At 34.3% G+C, this 27,858-nt stretch overlaps 1 protein-coding gene across 2 annotated transcripts; it reads right to left on the reverse strand.

Moving 5' to 3' along the window:
* Positions 1–87: 87 nt before the first annotated feature.
* On the reverse strand, positions 88–27,825 carry LOC113501035 (triple functional domain protein-like). 2 transcript variants are annotated; one of them, XM_026882012.1, is made up of 9 exons: positions 26,554–27,825; positions 15,464–15,713; positions 14,652–14,738; positions 13,313–13,630; positions 12,548–12,688; positions 8,369–8,582; positions 4,195–4,284; positions 1,877–1,929; positions 758–844 (listed from the first exon to the last, which is right to left on the reverse strand). In XM_026882012.1, exons 1-8 carry the CDS (start codon positions 27,687–27,689, stop codon positions 1,889–1,891), a joined length of 2,277 nt encoding a protein of 758 aa, XP_026737813.1. In that variant the 5' UTR covers positions 27,690–27,825; the 3' UTR covers positions 758–844; positions 1,877–1,888. The 2 variants fall into 2 exon arrangements, with proteins under 2 accessions (XP_026737812.1, XP_026737813.1); XM_026882011.1 differs by lacking the exon at positions 1,877–1,929 and having other exon boundaries at positions 88–844; positions 26,554–27,824.
* Between the last annotated feature and the right edge of the window lie 33 nt (positions 27,826–27,858).

A 27,858-nucleotide genomic window follows, 5' to 3' on the forward strand; every position in this document is an offset into this window, starting at 1 on the left:
AATTTTATTTATTTCCAAATAAAATAGACATAATAATGAAAATAATACATTTATTCTAAATTTGTAATTAATTTAACATTTACATTATTCACTTTACATCGGACGATATACTTTTATTTATTGATACAATAATACTTATTTACAAAAGGGATAACACTAAATAACACTGTAACAATATACGTCCCATAAAATAATGACTGAAATTACCATAATAACATAAAGTATAATACATTTTCGAATAACGTTTTATCACATTTCTCGTACATATCGTAAAATTTCTATTGCGATGTTTTATCTATATCTTATATCCTGAAGAGTTCTGCTCGCATAATGCTGTTTTCAATAAATCTTAAGTAACCATTTTAGAACTTTTATTTATCTAGCCGTAACATATTTCTTTGGATGTATCGCCTTACTATAACATAAAATTTTATTCATGTACTCTGACTTTGAATTAATTCTTTAGTAACTTTAGTTCAATTATTAATCGAAGAAACAACAAATTAAAACTTTAGTAGATAAGTAACAATAATTAAGTAGCAAATTCATGTTGATTTAATTCGTTATTCCGAGTACAAGAATTCAATGGTATACGCATCAGTCAATCAGAACATTCATATATTTCCTTCCTAAACTTCTGATAATATTATAGTAACTACATAAATATTTGTTCATATATCATTGAGCAACGCTTGCTTTAAAACACACACAGATAGTGCCGTGTCGGAGAGTTAGTACCAGTAGTGAGAGAAGCTGTCTGGTCACTCGCAGTACCAAGTGGTCCGTCGCACTTTCTTATCTCCGAACCTCTTGACTTCCCCTGGCACTCCTCGCAATGAATTATCTGGAAACAATGAAATGGATCTTCAATGGATGTCTTTATTTAGTTTGGAGAGGAACACACAGTGTACTGAAATAAAAAGTGAATTCAGAACCAACCACCAAGAGATAGTGAACCATATCCGAAGTAATCAACTAATAACATTCTCTTCAACGAACAAAGTAGGTACATTATAGTAAAGCCAAGTGAAGTAATATGTCAGTTTTATTTCAGCAGTTAGCCCTAAGATGGCGGGCCCTAAGCTCTTTACTAGAGCTCTTTGAGGCCTATAATTAATTGGAATCGATAGCTTAGCCCGTGTAATATTTCAAGAGTTTGGGATGTTTCGGCGATAGTTTCAAAGAAATGGAGTTGGGATCGATATGACCTAAGTCACCTAAGTGCGACGTTGGCTGTGAGATTACAAGTCAACTTTGAGGGATGGAATCATAAATTTGTATTGACAGTGATTTCAACTTTGAGAGCATCGATCAAGAACTTTTTAGATTCGGTCTGTCTTAACAAAACTCTTTATGTAAGTCTTATTTGTGAATTTGTTTAGTAGTCATAGTGTTTAGTGAAGCTTCATAATTTATCGCTATTGGAAGAAACTAGCTTTCCCTTACCATTAAGAGGAAGTGACTAGTATTTAAGAGAAATGGCCAAAGTAGACTACCGTTAAAATGTAGTCATTAATTTTTTTGTGCTCTTTTGTGAAAGTCCAAAAAAGTACTATTCAAAATTACCAAGGTTTCTAATTGATTGAATTCAATCGGCAGCAAATTAAATTAGTAACTGCCAATTCGGATGTGCCAATTTTTAGTTAAATTGCCGTATACGAATTAGCTCTGGCTTTTAATTACATTAGAGTTCAATGTTAGCTAGCGTGTATAATGGGAAGGAAAAAGCATTTTTGGACCTATAAAATGAAAAGTACTGGACATATTATGATAGTTTTTAAACTTCTCGGTCAGGCCACACAAGTGAAGGTGAAGAAAACGAAAGCTGAACAGAAGCAAGGTGTGATGTTTGGAAGCGTGCCTAAAATGTACTGACCTACAAAGCTATTCATTGGTGCAACTTCACGACAACGAAACCATCTAACGGACCTGGAGCAGAGATGTTACTGTGTGAATCGTGAAAACAAGCATTAATAACAGGAATTATTTACAACAGGGTATTTGACTAAATCTGATAATATAAATCTGTTGAATCCTTTGGACAAATTTCCAAAAAGTATAGTACATGTATTCTTCATTTTATGACATCATTAAAAAATAAGGAAGATTTAAAGCACTTAAGATGATGTAATGTATGTTAGTAGGGGCTAGTAACATCACTTCCTAGTAAAAAGCGTACTGGTAAATGACGTCACACGAGAATTTAAACAGTCGACTTCATTTTTTTTTTACAAGAGTTTTAGGAAATCTGCCTAACGAACTAAACAGTTTTTTTTTGTCAAATACCTTTACAAGCTTTATACATGGAAAATGCTTTAATTTTTAATCCGCAAACCAAAAAACGCTCATTTTTACGTTGTCGCTATATCTTTTTCCTTTTGCAATGAGAACAGATACTTCAGATGCACAAACTCTCAAACCAGGAGCAATTATGTGCAGGTCAGTCAAGTATTGTTCTGCAGATGTCAAGCTTACAGCGGAACGCTCGCCAAGTCACAATCCCAATTAAATGTCATTTTTGAACAATCTAGTGCCATTACATTCGCTTGCGACAAATTTGGTGTCATTTTTTGGGATGTTTTAATAATGTTTCGGTTATACAATGTTTAAGTGAAAGCAGGAATAAGCATTTTTGTGATTTAATAGTTAATTGATATAAGGTTTCTTATGAAAACCAAGAGATCCTTAATAAACATAAGGAACTGTTTTAACTGGGAATTAAAATGTCATACAAGCCTACGTAGTTCCAACTGCTGGTCACAGGCCTCTTCCCGAAAAAAGAACTTGGGATTATAGATTCCAATACTAAGAATTCAGGTTTTCTTGGAAATCAAAAATGCTTGAAATCAATTCACTCAAAAACTCTTGTAAATATTTGCACCGTTTGTTGAGTACAATTTCCAAAACTAACGTGCAGATGTGGATGTAAATTCTAGCAATCAACAGAAATGTTTTCGAAGATTGATAAATAAATATTAGATATAGTACGTTCCCCTCTTCCCGTAGGTGTCGTAAAGGGTCACCGAGGGCTCATACAAGACGTACCCCCTCGCCTGCGCTAATAACAACATACGATCGCCGATCCGTTTGCTAAGCTATTGATTACTCTCTCATTACCTTACGACCCTTCATTCCGAGTCTTAGTGGCCACGCGTAACTATAAATTGGTTTCGGTTTTATTTTATAGCAATTACTTTGTTTCTTTTTTTTCATTTTTCTTAAACATAGAAGGACAAGTATTAAACCTTTGTGTTAACTTGAAGTCCAGTTCGATACATCAATGTTAGTGGCTTAAATCAAAGATTGACTTCGAATACTTCGTAATTATCTTGTGCTTTCTACAAAGAGTCACTTCTATTTTAAGTTTTTTCATATACGCGTAACTGTGTTATTATCCAAGTCCCTCACTTGCGACGAGAAAACTTCAATTACAAAGAAATAACAATAAAAAACTGTATACTACAGCACGTGGCGCATATAAGACCTTTAAGTACATATTCAAGGCATTACCACGAGAGGTTTCATCTAAGTAAGGAGTTTTATAACATATCCTTACACTGTATGGAATTATACGTGAGTGCTTAGTAATTGTACTTGTAGTAAATGTATGAGACATGACACGTTGCGGTGCAAACCAGTTATCTGTATTGGGTACACTCATCGACTTCGTAGCATCAAGTTCGATGTGCGAAACTCCTTATCGTAACAAAGACATGACTATAGTTTTAAAATATTAACAGACAGACGGAGTGACAGCTCAATGTTATTTATTTAGATCTCAAGGTTGGTTATTTGAAGAATATAGATTTGTATTTTTATCACTTTTATAATAATCGAGTTGAAATTGCAAAATAGTAACGAATGACTTTTAAATTTCTTGTACACGTGGATTTTTGTATGTGACGTATATTAATTATTTAACAAAGGAAGTGTGATAATTTGTTAAGTATAAACCTAAGAGTGTTAACAAAGAAATTCAGCTGCAGTTGCATCTGCATCCTGTTTCAAGAGAATTAAATCCTTGCGTGTGGGCTTAACCAACATTTAAGTCACATGCACAAAGACACTCAGAACAAGCGATTGTAAAACACAAAAAGACTTGTCCTACGCGGGGATCGAACTATGTATACCACTTGGTTATCCGTACATCTTATTGATAAATGAATATTGTGTTAGAATTAAATGTTTCCTTACATTTGTCATCATTTCTCTCGGACTCTGTCGATTCTTCACTGTTCATGGAAACCATCGATATCCTCTTGTTTCTCTGCTGCTGAAGGAGTTCTGTAAACGATTATAAATGTATTTGTTAATAAAAAATGGAACACACTTTAGTTATGACATATTTGATGTAAAAAATAACCTCTCACATTATATTAATTTCTTTGATAATCAATCACATTGTACAAATAAAAGATTATTTATTAACAATTAAAATGACAAATATGCGCAATTAATTAATACGTATAAAAGCATAATTAACTAGTGGGACTTTCTTCATCTTTAACTCTTTTATAAAAACTCAAGTATCGAAATATAAAATGATTTAAAACAGTTGCCTTCATTATTTCAAATGATAGCAGATCAAACAAAACGAATGAATCAAACACCGCTTTATTTGTCACAGTGAGATGAAACATTTGAATTCGTAACATCATTTACAAAAGGTTGTGATCGCTTAACTTCCTCTAAAGGGGCATTAACGACATCGCATCTGTCAAAACGTAACTGAATCGGTTGTCGACGTTTAAATAATTACCTAAGAACAAGAACTTATTTATAACTTTTCCTCTCCAAGACCTTGGTTCAGCAATCAGGTAAAAATAAATATTGATAACGTTGGATGAAGGTCGGTACAAAATGTTTGAAGCAATACCTATTGTGGCATGTTCTACGTATTATACACGTATATCTCCTGACCGCAAGCATTGTAGATTACCCGTCGATGGCATATCTCAGATAATTTATTGGTAGATATGTCATGAATTTCTAAATTGTATGTACGTTCGATTTATCACTTTAACGACTTATACTATCTCCAGTCTCGTATGATTAATAATTTAGTCATTATCAAAGTATTTTGTATAGAAAACTGTTGGGCAAAGGTAATTTAAGGTGCATATTACCGTGCACTTATTAAGTCTTATAAAGATAGGAACTTTTTAATATATTCTTTTGTTTCTAAAGATTTTTTGGAATACAAAAAAAATATCTACTTTTACGGGGCCGTACTTTTTATATTTAACTACTCGATTGAAAACTGCAAATCGTATATAAAACGGTGGAGCTAAGAGACGTTGATTCCCTAAATTATATACACAGGAACTTACCAAATACGGTCATAGAATGTCAAACAAACTGACGTGAGCTGTTCCGTGCGTTGGCCCGGACCAACACATACAGATAAAGTCGACCAGGACTGGCTAAGTAAGGCTTACGACGCAAATACCTTTAGCGCAGTTCAAATAACTACATTTACCTAGCTTGACAAAATGTTAAAGAAAAGGAAATTATTTATACCCAAAAAAACTTCTTCTATTTTTCTGTAACATTCTAGTCTTCAGGGTCAAACCTTAGGCAACCTTTGGACAACATACCATCCAATTATTACGACACATTTGATCAAAGACCCAATAGTAACGCAATGGAGTATCAATATAATTATAATTATATTTCAGAAGTGCTATGTTCTATCGCTATATCAGTCCAGTCGCACCTGCCTTCAGCGTTTCTGATAACAAGTCAGATAATATACACATTCCGCGAATTCGTTCATAGCCCATTTACTATAACGATTTCTGTTGTATGACAATTGACAATGCCACAACATTTCATACATACATCATACAAGAGTAAGCCTAAGTTAAGCGTTTGTGACGAAATGGAAACATTTATCCTCTCTACCAATGCTAGCAATCTTAATGTATTGGATATAGATTAGTTATCATGTACTAATGTCTGATATATTGTTGTTAAATGATAGAACGTTAAAAAACCTCCCACTTAGCTTATCTATATTTCAAACATTTTTTTTAATTTTGCACCCTATATTTCTATGACATACAAAATACGAAACTATTTGACGCAAAATTCAAAAAGACCTACCAAATAAACATCGTACAATATAGACATAGGCGCAATCAAACTGTAAACGGCCACAAAACTTCACCAGGGATCCGATACAAACTGTTAGACCCGACGATATTGTTGTTAAACCAAAATTCAATAATGGCGGACATCGGCCGGTAGCGGCGGCTCAAACTACGCTATCATACAATAAACTCCACTGTTCAACAATAATAGAACTTGATCGAACACCCGTCATCTTTGTCGCTACCTCAGATAACGTCCACATAATGACGCAAAATGAACTTCCACAAATCGACGATGAAATGCCACTGTCTCGGCCGGGCGACACGCATGATTCGCATATATATTAAGTGGACTAAAGATATTAGAGACAATAGTATTTTTGAATAGACAAAAGACTATTGTATATTTAAGGAAATAGCTTTGTCGCTAAATAGCTTCAAGCAACAAAGAAACGCGTTACTAGAAAGATTTAAACACCATTTCACGCTTATCGGCGTAATCTCACCGAGAATTGTGGCATTGTAACGGCGAGAGTTCAAAACGATCGTACTTTCGTCGAGGCATTCCCTTGTGATACTCCTATCTAATTATCCGTAAGGAAAGGTTGTTTCACTTAGATAATACAGTCGTTCCTCAAAGAGGAATAAAGAATACCAAGATAAAAATCGTAGCAACGTGTGAAACGTGTTGTTAACTGACGATCCGACACTTAAATTTGTTTTGCGCAAACCAGCAAACAGAACGATCGTTGCATATTCGTTTGCATTTACAAAACAAAAGTGGCGTCAAAGAAAAACGTCGAGTTCCTGCCGTTCCCACAGACGAGAGGCACTGCACTGTCTGCACTGCACATGCAACTTGCCGGCGAGTGTCCAATAAAAAACTGTGTCGTCGACCCCGCGTGCGTCATCCGTGATACTGAGCCCCGCTCCTTCCGTCACGTATTATTCAGGGAGCAGATGACGATCAATTAAAAAGTTTGTTCGCATTAACTATGAGGGAATTAGTTTGGCCCAGCGTGCGTGCCACATGGACTCAATGAATATCTTTGTGAGAAATGGGCCTGGAGTTAATGTTTTCTTACTTATCTAAATGCTACCAGTGAATCGTGACACGAAACGTATAATCAACCCATTCAAGATGCGATAGCATTAGTACCAATTGACGTTACATTAATAATAATGATGAGGAATCAAGCGGTAGAAGGGCTATGTTTATAAATGAGCTGGGTTACCGAACTAATAAAACTTAAGTTTCATCGAGTATCATTTTACGTTTGTTTTATGACTCGTAAATAGATAGAAATACAGCCAAGCCCCGAGGGAGTGTTCCAATACACACATTATAATGTTACACTTACATACGCAATGTTTGAAAGATGACATAATTCAATGGAGTTGTGTCGGCAACGCTTTGTCACACCCTGCTGCGTTGCATAACGTAGACGCTACACTCATCTTTGCAATTGTTTACTATTGAACGTGTTTTGTTTTCGCGACCAACGTCTATAATTTACAAGGCTGAAGTATGGAGACATGTACGAATATTTACGAGTGGTCGTAAACACATCATGGGAAAACTGTATGTACTAAACTATGTCAGAAGTTTAGTTTTATACCAAACAATATATTGTAATGAGAACACAAATAATTTTGAATGTTATTTACTCGTCACACAATACTATGCGCTTAAAATTGCATCATTAGTCACTGCATTGTTTCAACGCGGTGCCCTTATCAACGTAGTGTGATATTGATGTTTGCGTATCGCAGCTAATCGTTAAACAACATCTACATTTTAACCAAGCCTGATAAATTACCAAAACAATGCCACGTTATCTAGATTGGTGAAATAATATTTTACTCATCAATATGCTGGTCTAATATTTAAGTGTTGAAGTAAGTTGTACGAGGAGTATTCGAGGTCCCGAAGCCTTTATAAACAAGCTATTAATAAGTACATAAATATATATATAGATATAACATATTTCATGCCATTGGTCTGTGAATCACGGCTTCTTATCAAGTGACATTTTACAAGCGTTTACGTCAATAAATAACCTCAAAAATCCTTATTTTTATCAGGATTGCCTGACTAGTTTCGGACCCATTAGAGTAATTGAACATGGTGAGGTCGCAAGTCGATCTGGTCCGGTTAGGTCCTAAAATAGTCGGGCAATCCGATAAATACACTTGACTAAACCATTGCATAATAATAATGAATCATCCTGACCATAGTTACTATAATAGAAACCTCCCGTTAACTTGAATCTTACCTTTCTTCTGCATGGCTTGTTCCCATAGCAACGAGGTGATGTCCTCGACCCAGGCGTGCCTCACCGTGGGCTCGTACGTCTCCAACTTGTAAGACTTGAGGTTCCTCTTCTTGTACCATATCGTGAACTTGTGTTGGTCGTGCTCCTTCGCCGTTATCCCCAAATCGTCGACCGATATGTGGTCCTTGTAAACAAAACACTCTATCCTCGGTTGCTGAAATGTGAAATATGATTTCATTGATTTTTGGTTCGTATAAATGTAATTGAACTGTCTTATTAGTCACATATGTAAATTTTCATTGTTTGACTACTATGGCTACAAGTAGTGTGGGCGCCAAAATTTAAGTCCAGGATTGAATCAATTAATGTAAATTAATAAAAAAGAACGATTTGCTGTTTTCTAACAAAGGCAATGACTATAACTAAACAGACAAGTCGTTAGTCAATTGAAATTCTTATATTTTTACATTGTGAGCGTAACGATAATTATAGTTGCTACTCTCCGTTTTTGTCGATTAGAACTAACCACTATGTAATCCGAAAGATCAATAATGCATGATTGACTTCCATAGTGACATTAATGGCTATACACATAGCTGGTGTACAATGGATCTCCCACAGTATTACGTATTTCCTGTGCCGTCAAACAGCTGAAATCGACGATGCGTGGATAATTAGTCGTTCCGTAGCATTGGCAAGGTCATTTAACTCTCGCCACAACAGTTGCCATTGTGTACAATCTACATCGTGATTACGAAAATATCTTCACAAATTGTTTTTACGAATTTATCAATATTTGATTGAACTTTGTCTTTAAACATGTGTGTGACATTAAAATATTTTACTATAGAAAATGTTCACTACTGTACAATCTAAGTAATAATGTTTTTTATACATTTCTTTGGTAACTCAACAACTTAATACAAATTAGTAGTAAAACTATGAAGCTGCACTGAAATGAGAATGATGGAATACAGATAATACCGACGACGCCAGTGCGTCGCGTCACCGTAATAAACACTCCGTAATGTCCGACGCACAATATCTCATTATGATGCAAGTTATAGCAGCGACCGATCTCAAATTAAACATACAAATAATGCTATAATTACTTAACAAGATGAATGAGTGATTGTGAGTGTAACCTCTTTAGTTCCTGAATGAAAGTTCACTGCTTCAGAGAGTATTTGGCGAGTCATCTTCCTTTGAAACGTCAACCCTTGACTGATTTCTAAACAGGCTCAAAGGCATTTGAGAAGTTAGAGTATTGAATAAAGTAGATAAGTATTTGATTATTTTTAGCCTTACTAGTTTTTTGTTCTTGTTTGGTGTTAATTTTTGCGGCGTGTTTTTTATTATTATGACTGACTGGTGTGACTGGGAAGACCTCTTGTAATTGATAAGCTTGTTAAAAATGTAATTTCATAACACTTATCTACTTAATAATTATTTTTACTTGTTATGAGGAAAACGGAAAATTAAAATTCCTTTTTTATCTACACTACAGTTGGAAGTATAAGGAAATTCTAGGAATTAGATATTATATACTTTTAATAAAACTTTCCTACATGGCAACATACTTTTGGCACATCAACACATGGGTAGCTGAGTAAAACTATTTTATCAAACTCTCTACAAATCGTGTACTTGGATTAAAATAAACCGACTTACGAATCAGATATGTCCGTCTTTATCATGAATGATAATGAATGAAAATCATTCTCGTATTATTTCATTTTTTTCATATCCGTATATCAACATTAGTCAGTCTCAAAGATAGGGATATTCCCCTAAAATCAGAGTACTGTTAAGCAATAAAATGTCCCAACTGATACAAAATTACCATTAACTTCGTCATGAAATAGCTACCCTTATCGCATCGGATACAGTAGGTACAGACTGGTGTAATTATAATAATTTTATTGTTACATTGATAAATTGTGAATCATTAAAAATGAGTCATGCCAATATTGTTTATGCCTAAGTACGGTTATCATGGAGTTATCTAAAAATATGGTAATTTACAGGTCCAAAGTTCAATAGATATTTGTGAGAATATAATCAATAATCGGTATATCTTGATCCTCTAGTTATGTGACTCAATGTTGGTTTAATAGGTGTTACATTTCTTTGCATATATCTACACCGGATATGCGTACAAGATGATAATAATAATAATGTTCAGCACGATTTTTAGCGTCCAGGTGCGCGGGGTATTATAGAGCACTAGCGTTTTCGGCAACATAGGTGTACTTTCTGTTCCTGTACTCTCATAGACAGATGAAACAACAATAGGACACGACCGGCCGAGAGAGCAGGCGCAGGACCCATATTTAAACATGCCTTCCAAAAGACAGAAGCTGTGATTTACTTCTGAAATGCTCTTAACTTTCAAGAAGCCGGTTCGTACATTGGGATGGAACTAGACGCCTTTGCCTTGGTCTTACAACTAGACAATCACAGCTTCAACACAAGATAAATCTGTCATGTAATCCGCAAGCCAGAGTGAGCTGGCACTCGGCGAGACAAAGAACAAAAACGGGTCAGTTTCAAATATCTTTATACTTTGATCCAGCCAGTCACAACGCATCGATATGCAATTCAATTCCCAATCAAAACATCAATAATATTGTTTGTCAAAGAGGTCAATAATTATGGCAAAAGTGGTTTAACCTACTTAGACTCACAATTACTGACAACCTTGTATCATATACAATCGTTTGAATACTAACAAAATGATACATTCTAATATAATTGAAATGAAACTCCTTTGATTTATTGATTAAATAAGACGTAATTGAGGTTCGCATCGAAGACTTTGTTCGTTATTCGTATTGGCAAATTTAGGTATTATTTCAAAATAGGTCAAGAACGATTAGGTCAGTTACGCGAAATATCCGATTAAACAAGCAAAGATATTACTAATTAAATATCAAATAACAACACTCAACATTAAATATTTGGCAAGTTGCGATAACGACTGCTTACGTAATCGAACACACACAAATTATACCTACTGTAATAAATGCAATTTCATTCGCAAACTTTTCTTTTAATGGTATAAAAAGCAATCATTACCTATTTCATTTTGAAACTGTTGTTTTGAAACAAAGTTCTGCGACGGAGGTGGGGCGACAGTCGATTGTTTCAAACGAAATCCGAGCGTTAAAAAGTGTTATTCACGAGTCGTAACCTATAAACCTGTTTAAAGTACCTATTTCACTATTTCTATTTTAATGATTGAATGAATAATTTTCTACGTACGACAGGAAATTGTAACTGTCGCGTCATCCATTGTGTACACACTCAAATATTAACATTGTTATCGCAGACTATGTTTATAAGTACAAATATTTAGACTATTTAATGTTTTTCTTGATAATTATTACACAAGGATAAACTAACAAGTAATGTGTAAGCTAATACTGTTATCGAATACTTTATTTCCTTTATAAAAAGTATTATGATGTCAATCAAAATGTTTACTGTTTTCAAATTCACAATACTTGCGAAGTTTACATCGTTTTGTCGATCAATTTCGTCTGGCGCCTTTTCTAGTGAAGACAGACGATGGAAACCGACATTGTATAATCAATTAGCACTTAATTACTTAACTCACCACCAGCTCATTGGTTAACTTGTATTAATTGATTCCTTTTAGAGCAATTTTAATGTTGTCATATTTACATAATCTCCCAAGATTTGCTTTTACAATTAATTTTACCATTTATTTTAGTAGTACAATACGGGTATCGTTTAAATATATGTCTGGATTCATTTCGTTAATTTGTATTCGTTATTGACTAAGTAACAATAGATCTTAATGCGTTTCATTTTAAGTCGTTATTTTGTATTCGATTCCATTAAAAATTAGTTAATCGATGACAAGTAAAACTAAATCAAGAAACTATATATAAGGAGGTTAATGATTGTCCATCCTTTATCGAAAAGTTAATTTACATCTAAGTCAATACACTAAATGATAACTTGAATTATTTCTTGAAAACAATATTGAATAAAATACGGAAGTACCTGGTCCTAATACATCCCATTAGCAGATGAACTTGTTTGACAGTAAACAATGAATGAAACTTAAACCCAAAAAGTGTAATTTTAGAGGAGTATTGTGATGAAAATAATTCAAATTTTTAAAAACAAATGCACACACAGTATACTGACCTTTCTGTACACAATGGTGATGAGTACGAGCTTGTCGAAGAGGAATATCCTCATTAGCTGTCTGCGGCGGCGCGCCGTGTCCATCGCATAGAACTCGTTTTGGCGTAACAACCGGCCTTGGTTCAGCAAGTTCAAATATAGCTGGAAACAGTGACGATCAATAGTGTCGCGAATAAAATTAAAGCCTTTGCCGTACACAGAAATAGATTTGCGATGAAACCTGTCCACGTGTAACGGCTAACGTAACTGGAATTTATATTTCCGGACAGAAATACTGGTTTGGATAATGTTTTCGTACTTTCGATTTATTAATAATACTCTCAGTTCGTTTGGATGTAGAGTCGTGTTTTCAGTAAAAGAAAATTGAATTAATTACTTAAACAAGTTTCTTAAATCTTGCGTAAGTTAGGCGGATTTTCAATTGAGACTGAATTTCACCATCAACTGTTCAACTGTTTGTTAAATTAACAGTTCTGTAACACAGTCAGTTGATTTTTCTATACACAGTGACATCCTAAAATATCTAAATAAAGCCAAAAACATGACTAAAGCATCTTGTTCCGCTTGTGTCGTTAATGTTTTTCAGTGTCATTTGACTGATAAGATTACAATTGGCAAAAATGATAAGCGTTCGTAATCCTGAACGTTGTGCAAGCGCCTTATTATGTGTATAGGTACGTTCAGTAGTTGGCAAATCGTCTCAAACCGATCTATAACAATTTCAAGTCCCAATGTTTTCCAAACAAACGTATTAATTTCACTCACCGGACAGTCGGTGATATTCTCCAGCGCCATTATTTCGTCGACCGCTGTTAATACACACTCAATCATAGTTTTGGCCAACTTCAAACTTTCCAATGGAGTCTCGTCGTTATCCGAGGACTCTCCGTTGCTGCCGCCAGTCTCGTCGCTGTCCACACTTAGTTTTGATATCCTCGAATCGGACTCGCACCTTTCATTTTCATAACTAGTGTAAGTTTTAACTAAATCTGCCAAAAACAGTTTGTATCTCGGTATCCTCTGAACTGGCTCGAGAAGGTAACTTGATAGATCTAATCGATCACCTAATTCTAATTGGATTTCCTGGAAAAGAAAATTTTACCATAAATCAATTGGAAATCGATTGATTGATGCCTATAAACGGTTGCGGTTGAATTACATTTAGTCAATACAGACAATTTTGTAGCCTTTCACCGGCTTTCATGTGTAATTTGGGTCAAATGATATGTGATCACGATGGAGGTGCGGGATAACTGGAGCAGAATTTCATCCGAACAAGTAGACTGAGAAGGTTCGCGGAAGGGAAATGGCGCGCGACAATTATAATAATAAAATACAAACTTTCACTCTACTTAGAAGATTGTCGCAACGTTTAGCTATAATTTAGTAGGTAGAACTTTAAATATGGAACTTCATATTTAAAATATTGTAGAGAGCCAGAACGCTTAAAAGTCGCACATTGCGCGGAGATTATTACATTCATTTGTATAATTAATGACCGTTTATACGTAACGGAATGTTATTTTTGAAGTCGTGGTCGAGCAATGCCTATGAATGTGCAAATGTAACGGTAGCACCAACAGTTAGGTTGCTTAACAGCATTCGCCATTCAGCTCACCGTAAACTTACAGAAATGAGGAAATTACGCCGGACGACCAGGGGCCGTCGCGATGCATGCATGCGGCCAACCGATAATGCGCCAATCAATCTATTTTGTACGGTAACTTAAGCACTCCATTTACAAGATGGGGATAGCTAATGTTAGCATTAAAAATGCAATGATAAATGCCTCTACTACTCTACATTGAACTCATTGTGACAACTGTTGTGATTTTATTATTGTACTAAATGAGTGGGATGAAGCAGTATTTTTTAGAAACTGGGAATTCCCATGGTTATCGAATCAGTAAAGGATGCGTGCAAAAATAACCTAACCACTACGATAACGGCGTATAATTTTTGAGGCAAAAAAAATAAAGTTGCATGACTTTTTTTTGCCTCAAAAATATCTTTGAATACCATAATGGTCTGCTGTCAAGGTGACTTTCACCTTTTTGTTAAAATTTTATGTTGTAGAAAATTGTTAGTAATAAACTAGGCTTACCTGGAAAAAGTGTTTGTGTTCGAACACCAGTCTCGTCGCTCTCTTATTATTCCTAGAGTACATAACGTACATATTGAACCTTTTTTCCTGCAAATAAAATAACGTGATTTGTAGCGTAAATCTTTTCTCATATTGTTTATATTAAATTTGCTCTGTGACAATCAAACGGCACGTACAATTTACCACGATCATTATTTTCAGTATCATACACATTCGATGTTGAGTGAAATGCCTACACTTTCACCGATAGCCGTCGTTTCGTAAAACTATCTGCGATCAGAGGGCAATGTGGCGATAAGCTGACGATGTCTGAGGAATCGTGCGACACGTTCGAAGACGTCCATTTAAATAGGAACTTTAGTTGTTCAACATTGTGGTATTCGGACCATTTTTGTGAAGTAAAACTGTGTGGCCGGACGATCTTATTATGGCGGTGAAGTGGTGAGCATAGAATCACGCGCTCCACCAGTCCGTGACGCCAGTGTTTTTATAACGATTCGCTCTTAATCGGTCATTACAATTATATTTACACTTGTTGTTATAGTCATCCTATATTTAGATATATTCGGATGAATGCTGAATATGAGTATATGTATATATATTGGAAAAATATATAATTCTAGAAAGAGAAACCAAACAATGGTTTGCATTTAAGTGCTCACAATTTCAAGTGTGAGCCCAGACATCAGTCAATCAGTGAATGTTATCTGAGGAAAATGAGCTCACCTTGTTGCTAATTGAACAAAAACTAAGAAGGATCTAGGTTAATTATCTGTTTACTACTGATGAATAAATTTACTTTGAATACTTACAAATCTTCTGAAACACTGGCCCAACTTTCTGAGATCATTTTCGCAGTCCCTCAAGGCTGGTAGGAACTCTTCGGAATGAAACCGGAATATTTTCTCGATGTTTCCGAAGATTTCGGGCTTCAGTGCCCTGAAGTTTGGTGACAGATCAGTTCGGCTCATGTTGGGGATGTAGTCATCGACGACGTGCCGTAATCGTTCCACGTAAACGTTCTCGGTGTGTATCAACTCGTTCACTCGTTCCGTGAGACGTCTGTAAATAAAAATAGGTGCATTTTTATTAATTTTCTACCATTTTTATTAATCATTTTTTGCAAAACTTGAAAATTGTATTAATTATATACTGTTGTAGGATCGAACCCGCGACACGACTCGGCTATCCGTGCAGTCAGAATTATGTAACGCCATTGCAAACGGTTAAAAACAAACATCGTAAGGAACCTGGTTTTGGATATGGGTGGAATCTAGATTCAGTGATCAACGCTCAATTGGTACAACGAGACGTGACAACAGATTTACATTTTTTATCAGTTTTTATTAGTCGACGCAAGCTGTAGTCAAAGATGGGACAAGAATTGAAAAGAAAGCATAAACAAGTAATCCTTATCCGTATTGCACTGTCGACTCATCGTTCGTTTACTCATTCTTATCTAAAAGCATAACGTTGTTACTTTTCTTTAAGTTATATGGTTATGACTAAGAAAAACTAGTAAGTACGGACTTAAAGTTGCTTAAAGTAAAGAAAGATCCGTAAGTAAATCAGTAATTTTATGAAGGTTAAAAGGAAAAAAAATCGGTAAAATTATATTGACACTAGATTTCGATTAACAATAGAGTCTTATTTTTTTCATCCGACTTAAAAAGCTGTTTTTTTTTCAAAAGAAATAGCTCCCATCAGATCCCAGAAACATTTCATCAATTTTGGATCAGTACTTTTTATATTAAAGTCGGTTGTTCTCATAAATGAAAAATATTATTTAATAAAATTTTGTCGTCAAACACCTAAAGGCATCGAACAACAAACTTTACAATAACATTGCTATTAACATGCGTTCTCCTAGACGGTCATCACGTATAAACTATCAGTGAGGCTAAAATTACTTTATCATATTCCTTATCAAACAGGTCAAGATTGTTCCGCCGCCAATAAGGACCTAAGGATATGAAGTGTAAGTGATAAATGTATGATAAATCTATACTGGTACTAGAGTACTTCCTAAGTATTGTTGTTTGGTAATTTGCTTCTAATAACCTTCTTGTGTTAAAAACGTGTAAGTTTGTTCCTTCTTCTCAGAACCTCAGAACGAATGTAGGCCCTTTTTATCCCGATTTTAAGTTTCCTTATGGATTACTTTCATTATATAATATTCCACAACTTTTACACTAAACGATCAAGTCTCAAACTTAGCAACGATTGTGTTGTGACTATCCGACAACTGATAAACACTTATTTATGTTTCCTAATGTATCTAGGTTTTATAGATATGTTCATTGTACATAGATCAAATGATCGTGCTCATCATACAAACATTTGTATTAGATGGGAATCGAACTAGAAGGTTTACTAGACCAACAGGCCTCTCAAAACAATCATTGTTACTATTAAGAGAAACAATAATTGGGGATCCAATTTGTAACTATCGGCAACTATTTAAAAAGAAGGATGGCAAGGGTGATGTTTTCAATAGTAAAAAGTGTAACAAATATTTTCGCAAGTAATTTTATGTTGTAAATGTGTAGTTTGAGGTTCTCAGTTTGGACATCTGTATCACAGTAAAAGAGTCGAATTTAAAGGGTTATGTAAGTTACGAATAAGGTAGAGTAACATCTTTGCCTATTGTACTTGATAGACATAAATAAATGACTTGTCTAGATGGCAGGTAAACAGATATTTTGTAATAGTCTCATTACACAATTTTATTATCTTATCGAACAATACTATTAAGTACTAATTCAGCAGTTATTTCTCTTTGATCTCATTGGTTATAGACTAATAGACATTACACAGCTTAGATATTAATCTTCCTGAATGCCAATCCACTTGTTTTCCGTCTCAAAAGAAAATATTATCCCATTCAGTTCACATGAAGATTATCGGAAAATAGGCACAAATATAGGCATAAATAAATATAAGTAACTGTTACCTTCAGAAGATAAAATACTTTTACGTTTCCTGAAATGTTAAGCGCAAGATTATGTAAGCACTTTTCAATGATGTCAAAACTGGAGGTCAGTCTATCCAGACTTCCTGATAATAAGGGTCGTTGCACACTGGCTACCAGCCATGACAACAAGACGTCGTCACCGACATCATCGACTGTCAAAGATGTGGGAATAACAGCCGGGACCCACAATTTAACGTGCCTTCCGAAATATACCTATCCTATTCTTTTTATGAATTTTAGATAGAAAAGCGAACAGTGATGACTACAACCGTGTGCGGCGAATTCCTATAAAATGAAACGATATACCGGTAGCGGTGTTTTGTAGTTGTGTGTTAGAGCCCTAAGGATACACTACGGTAAACTAGATGGTCAACCTCTTTTTAGAAGTTCGTTTGCATTGATAGAAGTCACGTGAGGCGTACTACTTAGATGAATTATGGGGTGTTGTCAGACTTGCTAGCCTTTCTGAGTGACACGCTGTGTTGAGTTTCCCGTTACATCTGACGTACTTAAGCTAGTTCTGTTTTAAGTTAATGAGGCTAAGACTTTCACTTCAATAATAAGTTTAAATTATGAAACTGATTCATAAAAAACTACCATCGAGTGTTATTTCGGTTATGCACATGTGTAAGATAATTATGACACAACTTAAGACAGACATGTTAAAAATATAAAGCTAAGTTGGAATGAATTGATATCTTTTAACTAAGAAACAAATTCAAAAAAATAAGGTAATAAATAAACACATGGAACGGAAAACGATTTTCTGATTGATATAGTCAAAGAAAGCACTATTCATGGTCTACAATGCAGTGGGGTTTTTGCCAATAGACTAGAATAGTTAGGAATGCTAAACATACTGAATTATGTTTATTTTACTTTCACGAGCCAACGCCAGTTCTAAAGTGCTAAAATAAACATTGAGAAAGTAAACCAAAAGTTTAAAAACAATATATTTAAACATTGTTGTCCATAGCCCTATAGAGGCATTATTAAAACATTGGTTCTAACAATATGGAAAAACGGATTAACATAAACTTCATTGTCCATTTTAAGAATGCTTTAAACAACGAACACATGCACACACAACACTATTTTATTTGCATTTTGATTATATTGTTAATAAACTGTGATATGAGAAAAAAACAATTTTAATATACTGGAATATCCCGTTACCTATTAACTAAATTCTTAAATGTGTATTGATATCATAAAATGAAATAAAAATATTTTTGCTCATATTACAGATTCTTTGCAGTCAATATCTACAAATTATAATTTACTAGCAATGAGGAAAAACGTATCTGAAAACAAGGATAATATAATCATGTATGTAGAGAGTGTAGAAACATGTATTATCAACTAAATAATCTGATAATACACATAATCAGGGTTTTTACTTTATTGGTATCAAACACAAAGACGCCAATTAGATACGAAAATTTGTACAACCATTCATTAAGGTTCAAATTTCTTTTTTGCCTTTGACGACGACGCTCAAATAACAGGTAAATTTGAACTTTTGCGTTTACTTAATGATAGAAGTTTACTTAAAATTAATTATTAAATATGTGGTAATTTTTTCTACAGTAAGTACCTACCTAATTTTTGTTTTACACTATTCAATAAATCTAATTGTTTAATATACAATTTGAATTTTATTGTCGATCTCGCTCGTTCTCTTTTCTTTCGTAATTATTTAATTGATGAAAAAAAAAACGCGAAAAAAAAATGCTTTATCAAAATGTTACAAGATATGAGGCACAAACCGCGGTTCTTTAAATAACTTTGCGACCTTTCGATTTTCTTTCGACTGGACTATATTAAACAACACTATACTCTTACAATGTCGACATTATTCAATAAAACAAATGACTACAACGTTAAAAAGCAAAACATCGTTACAAAGTGTGAGCATGGGAACTGTTACAAATGCAACTCTTTTCTACTGCACCAATAAAGATGGTGATTTCAATCTAAACAATTCAAATTTTCAATCTTACTCAATACTAGTTGAAATTCCCAAGGAAATGGCGTAACGAATGTTACATTTAGTTATATCTTCACATGCCTCTATTACCATCAATTAAGCCGATAATAGTCACTATTGCATATTATACTTTCATCGTTAGTCATGCTTGTATATCCCTACTTATATACATATATATATAATTATAAATGTGGAAGTAACTCTGTCTGTCTGTCTGTTACGCTTTCACGTCTAAACCACTGAACTCATTTTAATGAAATTTGGTACAGATATAGAGTTGACCTTGAGAAAGAAGATAGGATAGTTTTTATCCCGGACTTTTGCAGAGTCCGGAAACGAAAAGGTAGTTGTATAATAAATGCGAAAGGATGTGAATGCGTGTGTTTGTAACCTCTTCACGCCAGAACTGCTATATCAATTTCGATGGTTTTTTTATATATATGTAGGTCGTTCACAGCTTGGATTATCACAGGCTACTTTTATCCGTCTTCGTTAAAGGAGGTAAAATTGCAGCTATTCAGACAGGCAAAGCCGTGAGCAACCGCTAGTACCTACTTCTAACTACGTAATAATGTATCAGAAATTATGATATAGGGGCTTAGATATGTAGATACGGTTCTAACATGGTTCATAATTTTAGATAATTAGCATGCGAAAAAGGGGCGTGTTTTCGCAATGAGTTATCACGATGGTTTCATTAGTAACTAGGTACAGGCATTTCAATGAAAAAACTTTACATTATTGCCTTATTGTGTTGATTTTGATCAACCTTGCGACTTTGATCAAGAAGAAATTCATTTTTTGCGACGTAGTCTTATACAGTTTTATATTATTTTTGGTCTAAATTGTCACTAGAAACAATACTTAATAATTTGTATAAAAACGACAAATTTAATTTTTTCTTTTTTAATTTCACTGCATTGATATATTAAAAAACCCAAAGGTTACAGGTTTTTTTTTTAATATATCAATGTTTCACTGTGTCTTAGACATCACTTAAATCACATAAGATTTAAAAATAACCTAAAAGTCAAACAAATCGTAAGTAATGGAAGCTATAACAGTTAATTTAATATCAGGTTATTTCGGTCATTACTCAACTGCAAGTCCAATAAAGAGTGTATGAGTGGGAATTCTACTTTTACTTGAGGTCTGACACAACTGTCGCCTCGAGCGTCAGCGTCATCGAAAATTTTACTGTGTGACGTATTTAATTATTGATTTCACAACTGTGGATATAACTAGTTTCATCGACTGCCGTTATATCTGGTTGGCAATTAAAAAGGCAAAAATCCCAAGGGAAGGAAGTCCCAGGTCAAAAAACATTATTTATCAATTTGTTTAATTTGAGGATAAGTATCGAGGTGGATTCTCTAAAAATAATACCATAGATTACCATTGTATTATTAAATGAAGGTCCGAAAACACAATGTAAAATGCATGAAATGAATCAAAAATTCTTCAAAAACCTTCACGCTTACATTTACATTGTAAAATAAAAATATAAAAAGACATGATCTATAAAAGATGCTTAAAATATATTCGTATTCATTGTACGTAAATAGTACTAACAAAACGTAAATACAAGAACAACCTTGGCATCGACGCCGCTTGCGCATCAACATAAATATAATGCGGTGTGCCGTGTGACGTCACAAGAATCCGCCGAAACAACTAGGAATTCGTAATCCCTGATACATGTATATTCAAGAATAGTATTTGATATTATCAGGTATTTCATTTAATATTTCTATTTCCAAGAAAGTAATAATCGAATGCTACAATACAGTAATTATTTTTAATTTTAATCACCTAAACATATATTTTTAAATGATTGACTTTAATATAAATATTGTATTCCTTTGCCCTAAAGGGACAATTACAATTTTTATTTTTAAGTTTTCCATTTTCGCTAGGTTTTTACAAAGTATCATAATAAACATTTTTGTCAACACAATAATTGGAAATTCAGTATGGGACGGAACACTCGCGGTCAATAAAGTGGATTTCCAAAAAATTTAGAAAATGCAGTTGTGACGCTATTTGACACTATAATTGCGGCCCAGAAGTAGTATTTACAACATGCCCGAGGTCTAGTCTTACACGTACGCTAATATTACTATGTGATCAACAAACTGAAAATACTTTCTATCTACATAGCAACAAATGAAAATAAAACTATGACTAAAAAAACTTAGAATAAAGATACTGAATTGAATTAGCCGTGACTCATAAGACCACAATAAAATAATATTATCTACTAGTATTATAATATACAGTTTTGTATTCCCCTCGCGTGGATGTGTATTGTTATAGATGTAACATAGCCGATATCGATGACGTATCATTTTATTTAGTATGCAACTGTCTGATCGAAGGTTTTTTTTACCAAGAAGTCCTTTGCATCCTTCTTCTGTCAATTTCACGAGAATTTCTTTTATTATTACCGACACTACTAATATGAATATAAATTTGACAAAAAAATCTGTTTGAATTCTGTCTGACGGACAGCCAGAAATCCGAAAAATATTAGATAAGTAGGTAATGTTTCTTTCATCGAGTAAACAAAAACTGAAGGGGTAAAGTAATTTAAAATCTCTTGTGACGTCACTTACCAGTACGCTTTTTACTAGCAAATGACGTGTTTAGCTCTCACTATCATGCTGAAGAGCTTTTTATTTTCTTTACTTTTTAAAAATGTGAAAAAAAATCTTGGTAATCAGTTTGACAGACTTCCCAGATTTATGTTATTAGATTTAGTCAAATTCCCTACTACATACCACATTCAATAAAAAATAATAAAAAGCACCCATCCTCCACCGCTATTAATCCATCATAATCACCGCTAAATATTCTTTTGTTTTTAAAACAAAAACGATGGAATCGCTTAAAAGGCTAAAACGCTTTGATCTTTCATTATCCTAGTGTTTGCCTGGCTTGCTGCCAAAGTCAGTTTTATTTCAAGGACTAGTCCAACTACATTATTAAATGCACGACCAGTTCCGACATCTATGATGTAACGAGATTCTGTTTAGACCCTTGGGAAAAACAGGTTTTCATAGAACAAGAAGGCTTAATATAAGCAGCTGGTATTATAAACAGAGAACTACGTACATAGTTACTTGTATGAAAATATGAATGCATATTATTTACATGGGTCCACATAAACGTTTCTGAAAAGTTTTGATCCTCCATTGTATCTATTTAAGATACTGGTAACGTACGTATTAAGTTAAGTCAGGAATTTTCAAAATCGGATTTAATTTTTTTGACTTAATGCAACTCTTCTCCGATTTTGTAACTTATTCAATCACTGCTGTGCTTCTATTTATTGAAGAATTATATTTATATGTTATGTCTCATAATGGGCCTTTGTCAATAAAAAAACTATCTGAAACCGAAGGAATTTTTCAAATCGGACCAGTAGTTCCTGATATCAACGCGATCAAACAAATAAACGAACTCTTCAGTGTCATAATATTATAGGCAACGAACAGGTAGGTTATTAAAGACATAATTTACGATAATCTGTTCAACGTAAAATTAAATACTCATTTAACACATTACACAAACACGTGTTATGTTTATGCAACAATAACGTTTCCCAATCAAAAGAAGAAAACAATACGTAAATATTAAACAACTTACATGCGCTTTCAAATTCGGTTCACTCAAAACATTGATTTACAAAAAGATATTTACAAACAAACTTAACCGCAGTCGTAACCATGATTCTACTAAAAATACCAATTCATAACAACGAATCAATGTACCTAATATGACAAAAATCTGTCGATGATGTAAGAATTTAGATAAAGTGAACTGCCTATACCTATATTCATCCTAAGTTGTATCTCCTCAGTAAATGTTTATATTAATCTTTCAAAAGATTGCCGTATTAAAACTGCAAACAGTTCGTCAAAGATAAAAATAATAAAAAGTAATTGGCTAACTGTGTATGTACATTGAGTGAGGAATTACCACCTAGGCGAATAGAAAGCTGATATGTCCATAGATGAAATCTAAGTAACCAATTAGATTCTCCGGAAGAACTTATCTATATTTTCTAGGAGTCGTATTTCTCTTGCAATATTCTAAGTACCATAGCAAAGGTAGAATATGTTTTTGAATACTACTCCCACACTAATTTATTTAATCCTTATATCGTTATGTTCACAAACATTTAAAAGGACTTATAAACTGCACATTTTAGAGTCAAATTTCAAATATTGAAACGTCAACATAAGTTTTCGGTCGCATCTACGTCTAATGCTATCTAATGCTGTCTTTTTCATCAACCGTCTTCAAAAAGAAGAAAAACTTCGAACAGGATGAACCGATTTTTGTTGATTCTATTTAAAGTGAAATAGCTGTCATTTTGTCAAAAAAATCTTCATCAATCTCTCTGCCTCAATAGTTTTTATTTGAAGTTAGTTTTATGTTTTTGTTGTCAAACAAACTATTTAAATAAGTTATGTAGTATAAGTAAACATATAGCCTTGCCTTTTAAAAACGTTTTAAAGTTACATGCGTTTTAGTAGTCGGGGAAAAACCATGTTAAAACTGGTTATTTGACGTAATAATTAAGTTAGAACGATGCTATTAGTAACACGATAACAAAATATTAAATTACACTCAATATCCGACATATGAGTAGAATTAAAACGGAACGGTGAAAGTCAACAATGAACTGTTAAATTTATAATATTTATTCTGTAATAGCAACACCATTCATTCAAAGAATGGACATGAAATTGATATACGTAGGCAGGTATTTTATTTTCATACCGTTTCATAGAAACTATACGTTTTATGATAACATTCTCCTAATTACGAAAGAGATTTTCGATCATTATCAGCTTAATTGATTAAGCACTTGTCATTCCACTATAGGCAGTCACTGTACCTGTGCCGATGTTATTATCATGACAAAGAACCTTGAACCTTACGAACGCGTTATGTTCTTGCGCTAGTCTCATTGAACAAACAAGGCCAAAGATCTAGAAAACCCGATTCACTTAGAGTTTAATCTATATCTATATACTACTAATATATAAAGCTGAAGAGTGTGTTTGTTTGTTTGTTTGAACGCGCTAATCTCAGGAACTACTGGTCCAAATTGAATTATTTTTGTGTTGAATAGACCATTCATCGAGGAAGGCTTTAGGCTATAAACCATCACGCTGTGACTAATAGAAGCGAAGATACAATGCAAAATGTGAAAAAATCAGGGCAGGTATAAATCATAACTTATATCTTCTACCCACGGGGACGAAGTCGCGGGCAACAGCTAGTTTTGCAAATAATTATATAAATAGGCACCATCGATGGCGGAAAATTTAAACATCATGTACATATTTACTTTGTTGGGGATACCCGAAAGTGGTTAAGATAAGAATAAAGTACTTGTATGTATGACGAGAGATAACAACTGTGTTTAAAGGGCGCTATTAGACATTAGTGTGACAAAGACACATCTTATGTGCTTAATAATAGAAATTGTTCATATTTAGAACTCATTAAGTAGTAGTTATTTGTGTTTTCTTACTAATACTTGGATAGATATCATTTTAAAACCAGCCTGTATAATATTTACGGAAAGGCGTAGTTTTATTTAATATTATAATTGAAATTATATACCTAAGTCATTAATTCATTTAAGTTACAGTAAGGCTTTTTTCAGAGAACTCGATTGGCAGAAACAATATCTCGCTAGACATAATATATTTAATTAATTAACAGAACGGACTATATAATAAATCGGTGCCTAATCCACATCCAAGTACTTCTCTAAGCCCCTCAAAAAAGGTAGTACTCAAAATTGAAATCGCGGATTAATTAGCTCAAACAATATGATGTTTAATGAGAAGGATTAATTACCTACAAAAAATAGAAGTTAATGCTGATGATGCGTAATTAAACGATGCTAAATGCAATAAAGACTGACTAAGCTAAATTCCATTTATGTCTTTAAAATAAACCGTTTTATTTACTGCTTAATAATAAATTCTACAGACTTCATAATTATAACTATGCTACATCAGGAACAAAACACACTGACCTTGCCACCTACGTTGACGATCATTTAGCATGCTTCTTACAATACGAGAATATTTATGAATCATGAACGAAAATAGATCAATTATTAAAATCTGCGGTCGCAAAACGTAAACATGTAAACAACCCTTTATCTGAATACCACGACGAAATAGAACAAATTTTTCTAAACGAGGAATACTGCCGATTTTTTTGTAATTTATGTTCAGCCAGGTTAGAAAAAGTTCAAAATATAGACTCGCATTTGATAGAAACTTCTTTGAGTTATTATTTGGTTTATTGATGAAGGAATTCCATTTATGGAACTAACAAATACTTGTTTACTAAAAGTAACGCAAAAACAATGGCAACATCTATTGTAGATAAAAAATGAGATGTTTTTCCAGTGTTTATCTGTTTTGGTTTAGTTTTTTTTTAAACGTATTGTACTTGCATCGACCCAGTCGGATGTATTTAGATATTTGCATACTTATTATATCATTCATATCTCATTAAAGGATTGTGTATTGAAATAGGTAGGTACCTATCTACGTATTAGCCACCTGCCCACTTGCCTCGCACCATATGAATAAACATCAAGGTGAAACCTCATACACGGCGACAAGACATAGTTTTGTACTTGAACACGTTTGTATGCACTTAGCATTCTAGTTCATTTTTATGGGTACATTTGTTATATTAACTACTACTGTGTTAAATAAACAACCTGAATTTCTACTTCGTAATATCATTCACTTCGCTTTATACTACTAAAACAAAGACGCACTAACGAATCGTACAAGCATTGAGGAGGTAAACGATATCTTATCAGTTTGTTACAAAGCCAGGCAGCGATATCGCAAATATTTTCTTCATATCTTGAAAAACTCAAGTGACCTCACCTGCGATATTTCTCCTTTTTCGATTCCACCGGCATCAATACCGGTTCCGTAGACTTGGAAATACACCACTCGTTCACTGCACTCACAGTAAGAAACTCTGTGTCCGGTGCGTGGCACACCTCGGAACCAAACTCATCGGAAGAAACTGTAATACTATCATATTTTTGGTATGGAACCATATCGAATGACGATATCGATTTAATACTAACATTGTCATAATTAACACGATCACCAGAGGAGACTGATCCATCGTCTCCTCGTTCACTTTGCTCATCACTATTTTCTTCGTGTATCAACGTGTCCGTTGATTGATCAGTGGACAATGCATCCACTGCACTGTCATCTATATTAAGTATGTATTCCTTTCCATTACTCAAATTCTCACTTGATTCACTGCTGTCACTGCTGCTGTCATCATCTGATGAGCCGGGGATGGTCTCTTGACAAGGTACCTCTTCCTCGTTATCAGAGGGATCAGAACGTTTAAGTCTCAGTAGCTTCTCTAAGTCACTTTGCTTCACGCCGTAAGACCAATGTCTTTCTCCGGGATGTCCTTGACCTGCATTAGATTTCCTCCTGATCACTGGCGGCTGTCGAGATCGTCGCGTGACTATAGGTGATGAACTTGGCGTAGTAAAGGAATACCGTCTTTCCCTAAACGTGACTTCCTCCTCCTCTGGTACAGGGGATTTGCTTTTTGGTGAAGTGCTATCCTTGAACTGATCCGGAGGTGGTGGAGCGGGTCTGTGGGGCACGAGGACATCTACTGCAGATTTCCTATCAGAGATAAAACCTGACGAACTAGATTCATAACTATGTTCTGAAGCATTAGATAAAATTGAATTCACTGATATATTCGAATTTCTATCTTGGGACTTTGTCACTGGATACAAATGCTGAAAATGCGATTGAATAGGATTAACTACACTTGTCAAACTTCCCAATGGTTCTTTACACTTTTCCAACGACTCTCTAGAATCACCGAGGTTATTGATATTAGTCCTTTCAAAGCGTAGAATCATATCTCTAACACTCGCGCGTTCCTTTCTGATGATAACACTGTCTTCGTCGGAAGCATTTCCGGAGGAGGACTGGAGCTCGTAGTCGAGCCGAGTGCAAAGCTCCTCTTGTGTCATGGCGTGATTTTGGCAAACACAAGGTTACACAAACGGCCGCGAACGCGGGTGAGCGGGCTCATATCAAAACGCCTCCGAGCGAAACCGCGACACGCGCGTACCTCCGATATCCAAACACGACTGACAGCGGCGCGCGCGCCACACCGCCCGCCGCTTTCATAAAACACTG

The sequence above is a fragment of the Trichoplusia ni genome, chromosome 15, assembly GCF_003590095.1.
Source record: "Trichoplusia ni isolate ovarian cell line Hi5 chromosome 15, tn1, whole genome shotgun sequence".
Classification (NCBI taxonomy): domain Eukaryota; kingdom Metazoa; phylum Arthropoda; class Insecta; order Lepidoptera; family Noctuidae; genus Trichoplusia; species Trichoplusia ni.

What these genes read in the sequence shown, in the direction of transcription:
- LOC113501035 (XM_026882011.1), bottom strand. Translation starts at nt 27,689, where the DNA reads ATGACACAAGAGGAGCTTTGCACTCGGCTCGACTACGAGCTCCAGTCC. An exon ending in AACACAAACACTTTTTCCAG is followed by an intron (nt 13,631 to 14,651) that starts GTAAGCCTAGTT and finishes TTTCTTTTCCAG; the next exon opens with GAAATCCAATTAGAATTAGG. An exon ending in ACAAGCCATGCAGAAGAAAG is followed by an intron (nt 4,285 to 8,368) that starts GTAAGATTCAAG and finishes AATCGTTTACAG; the next exon opens with AACTCCTTCAGCAGCAGAGA.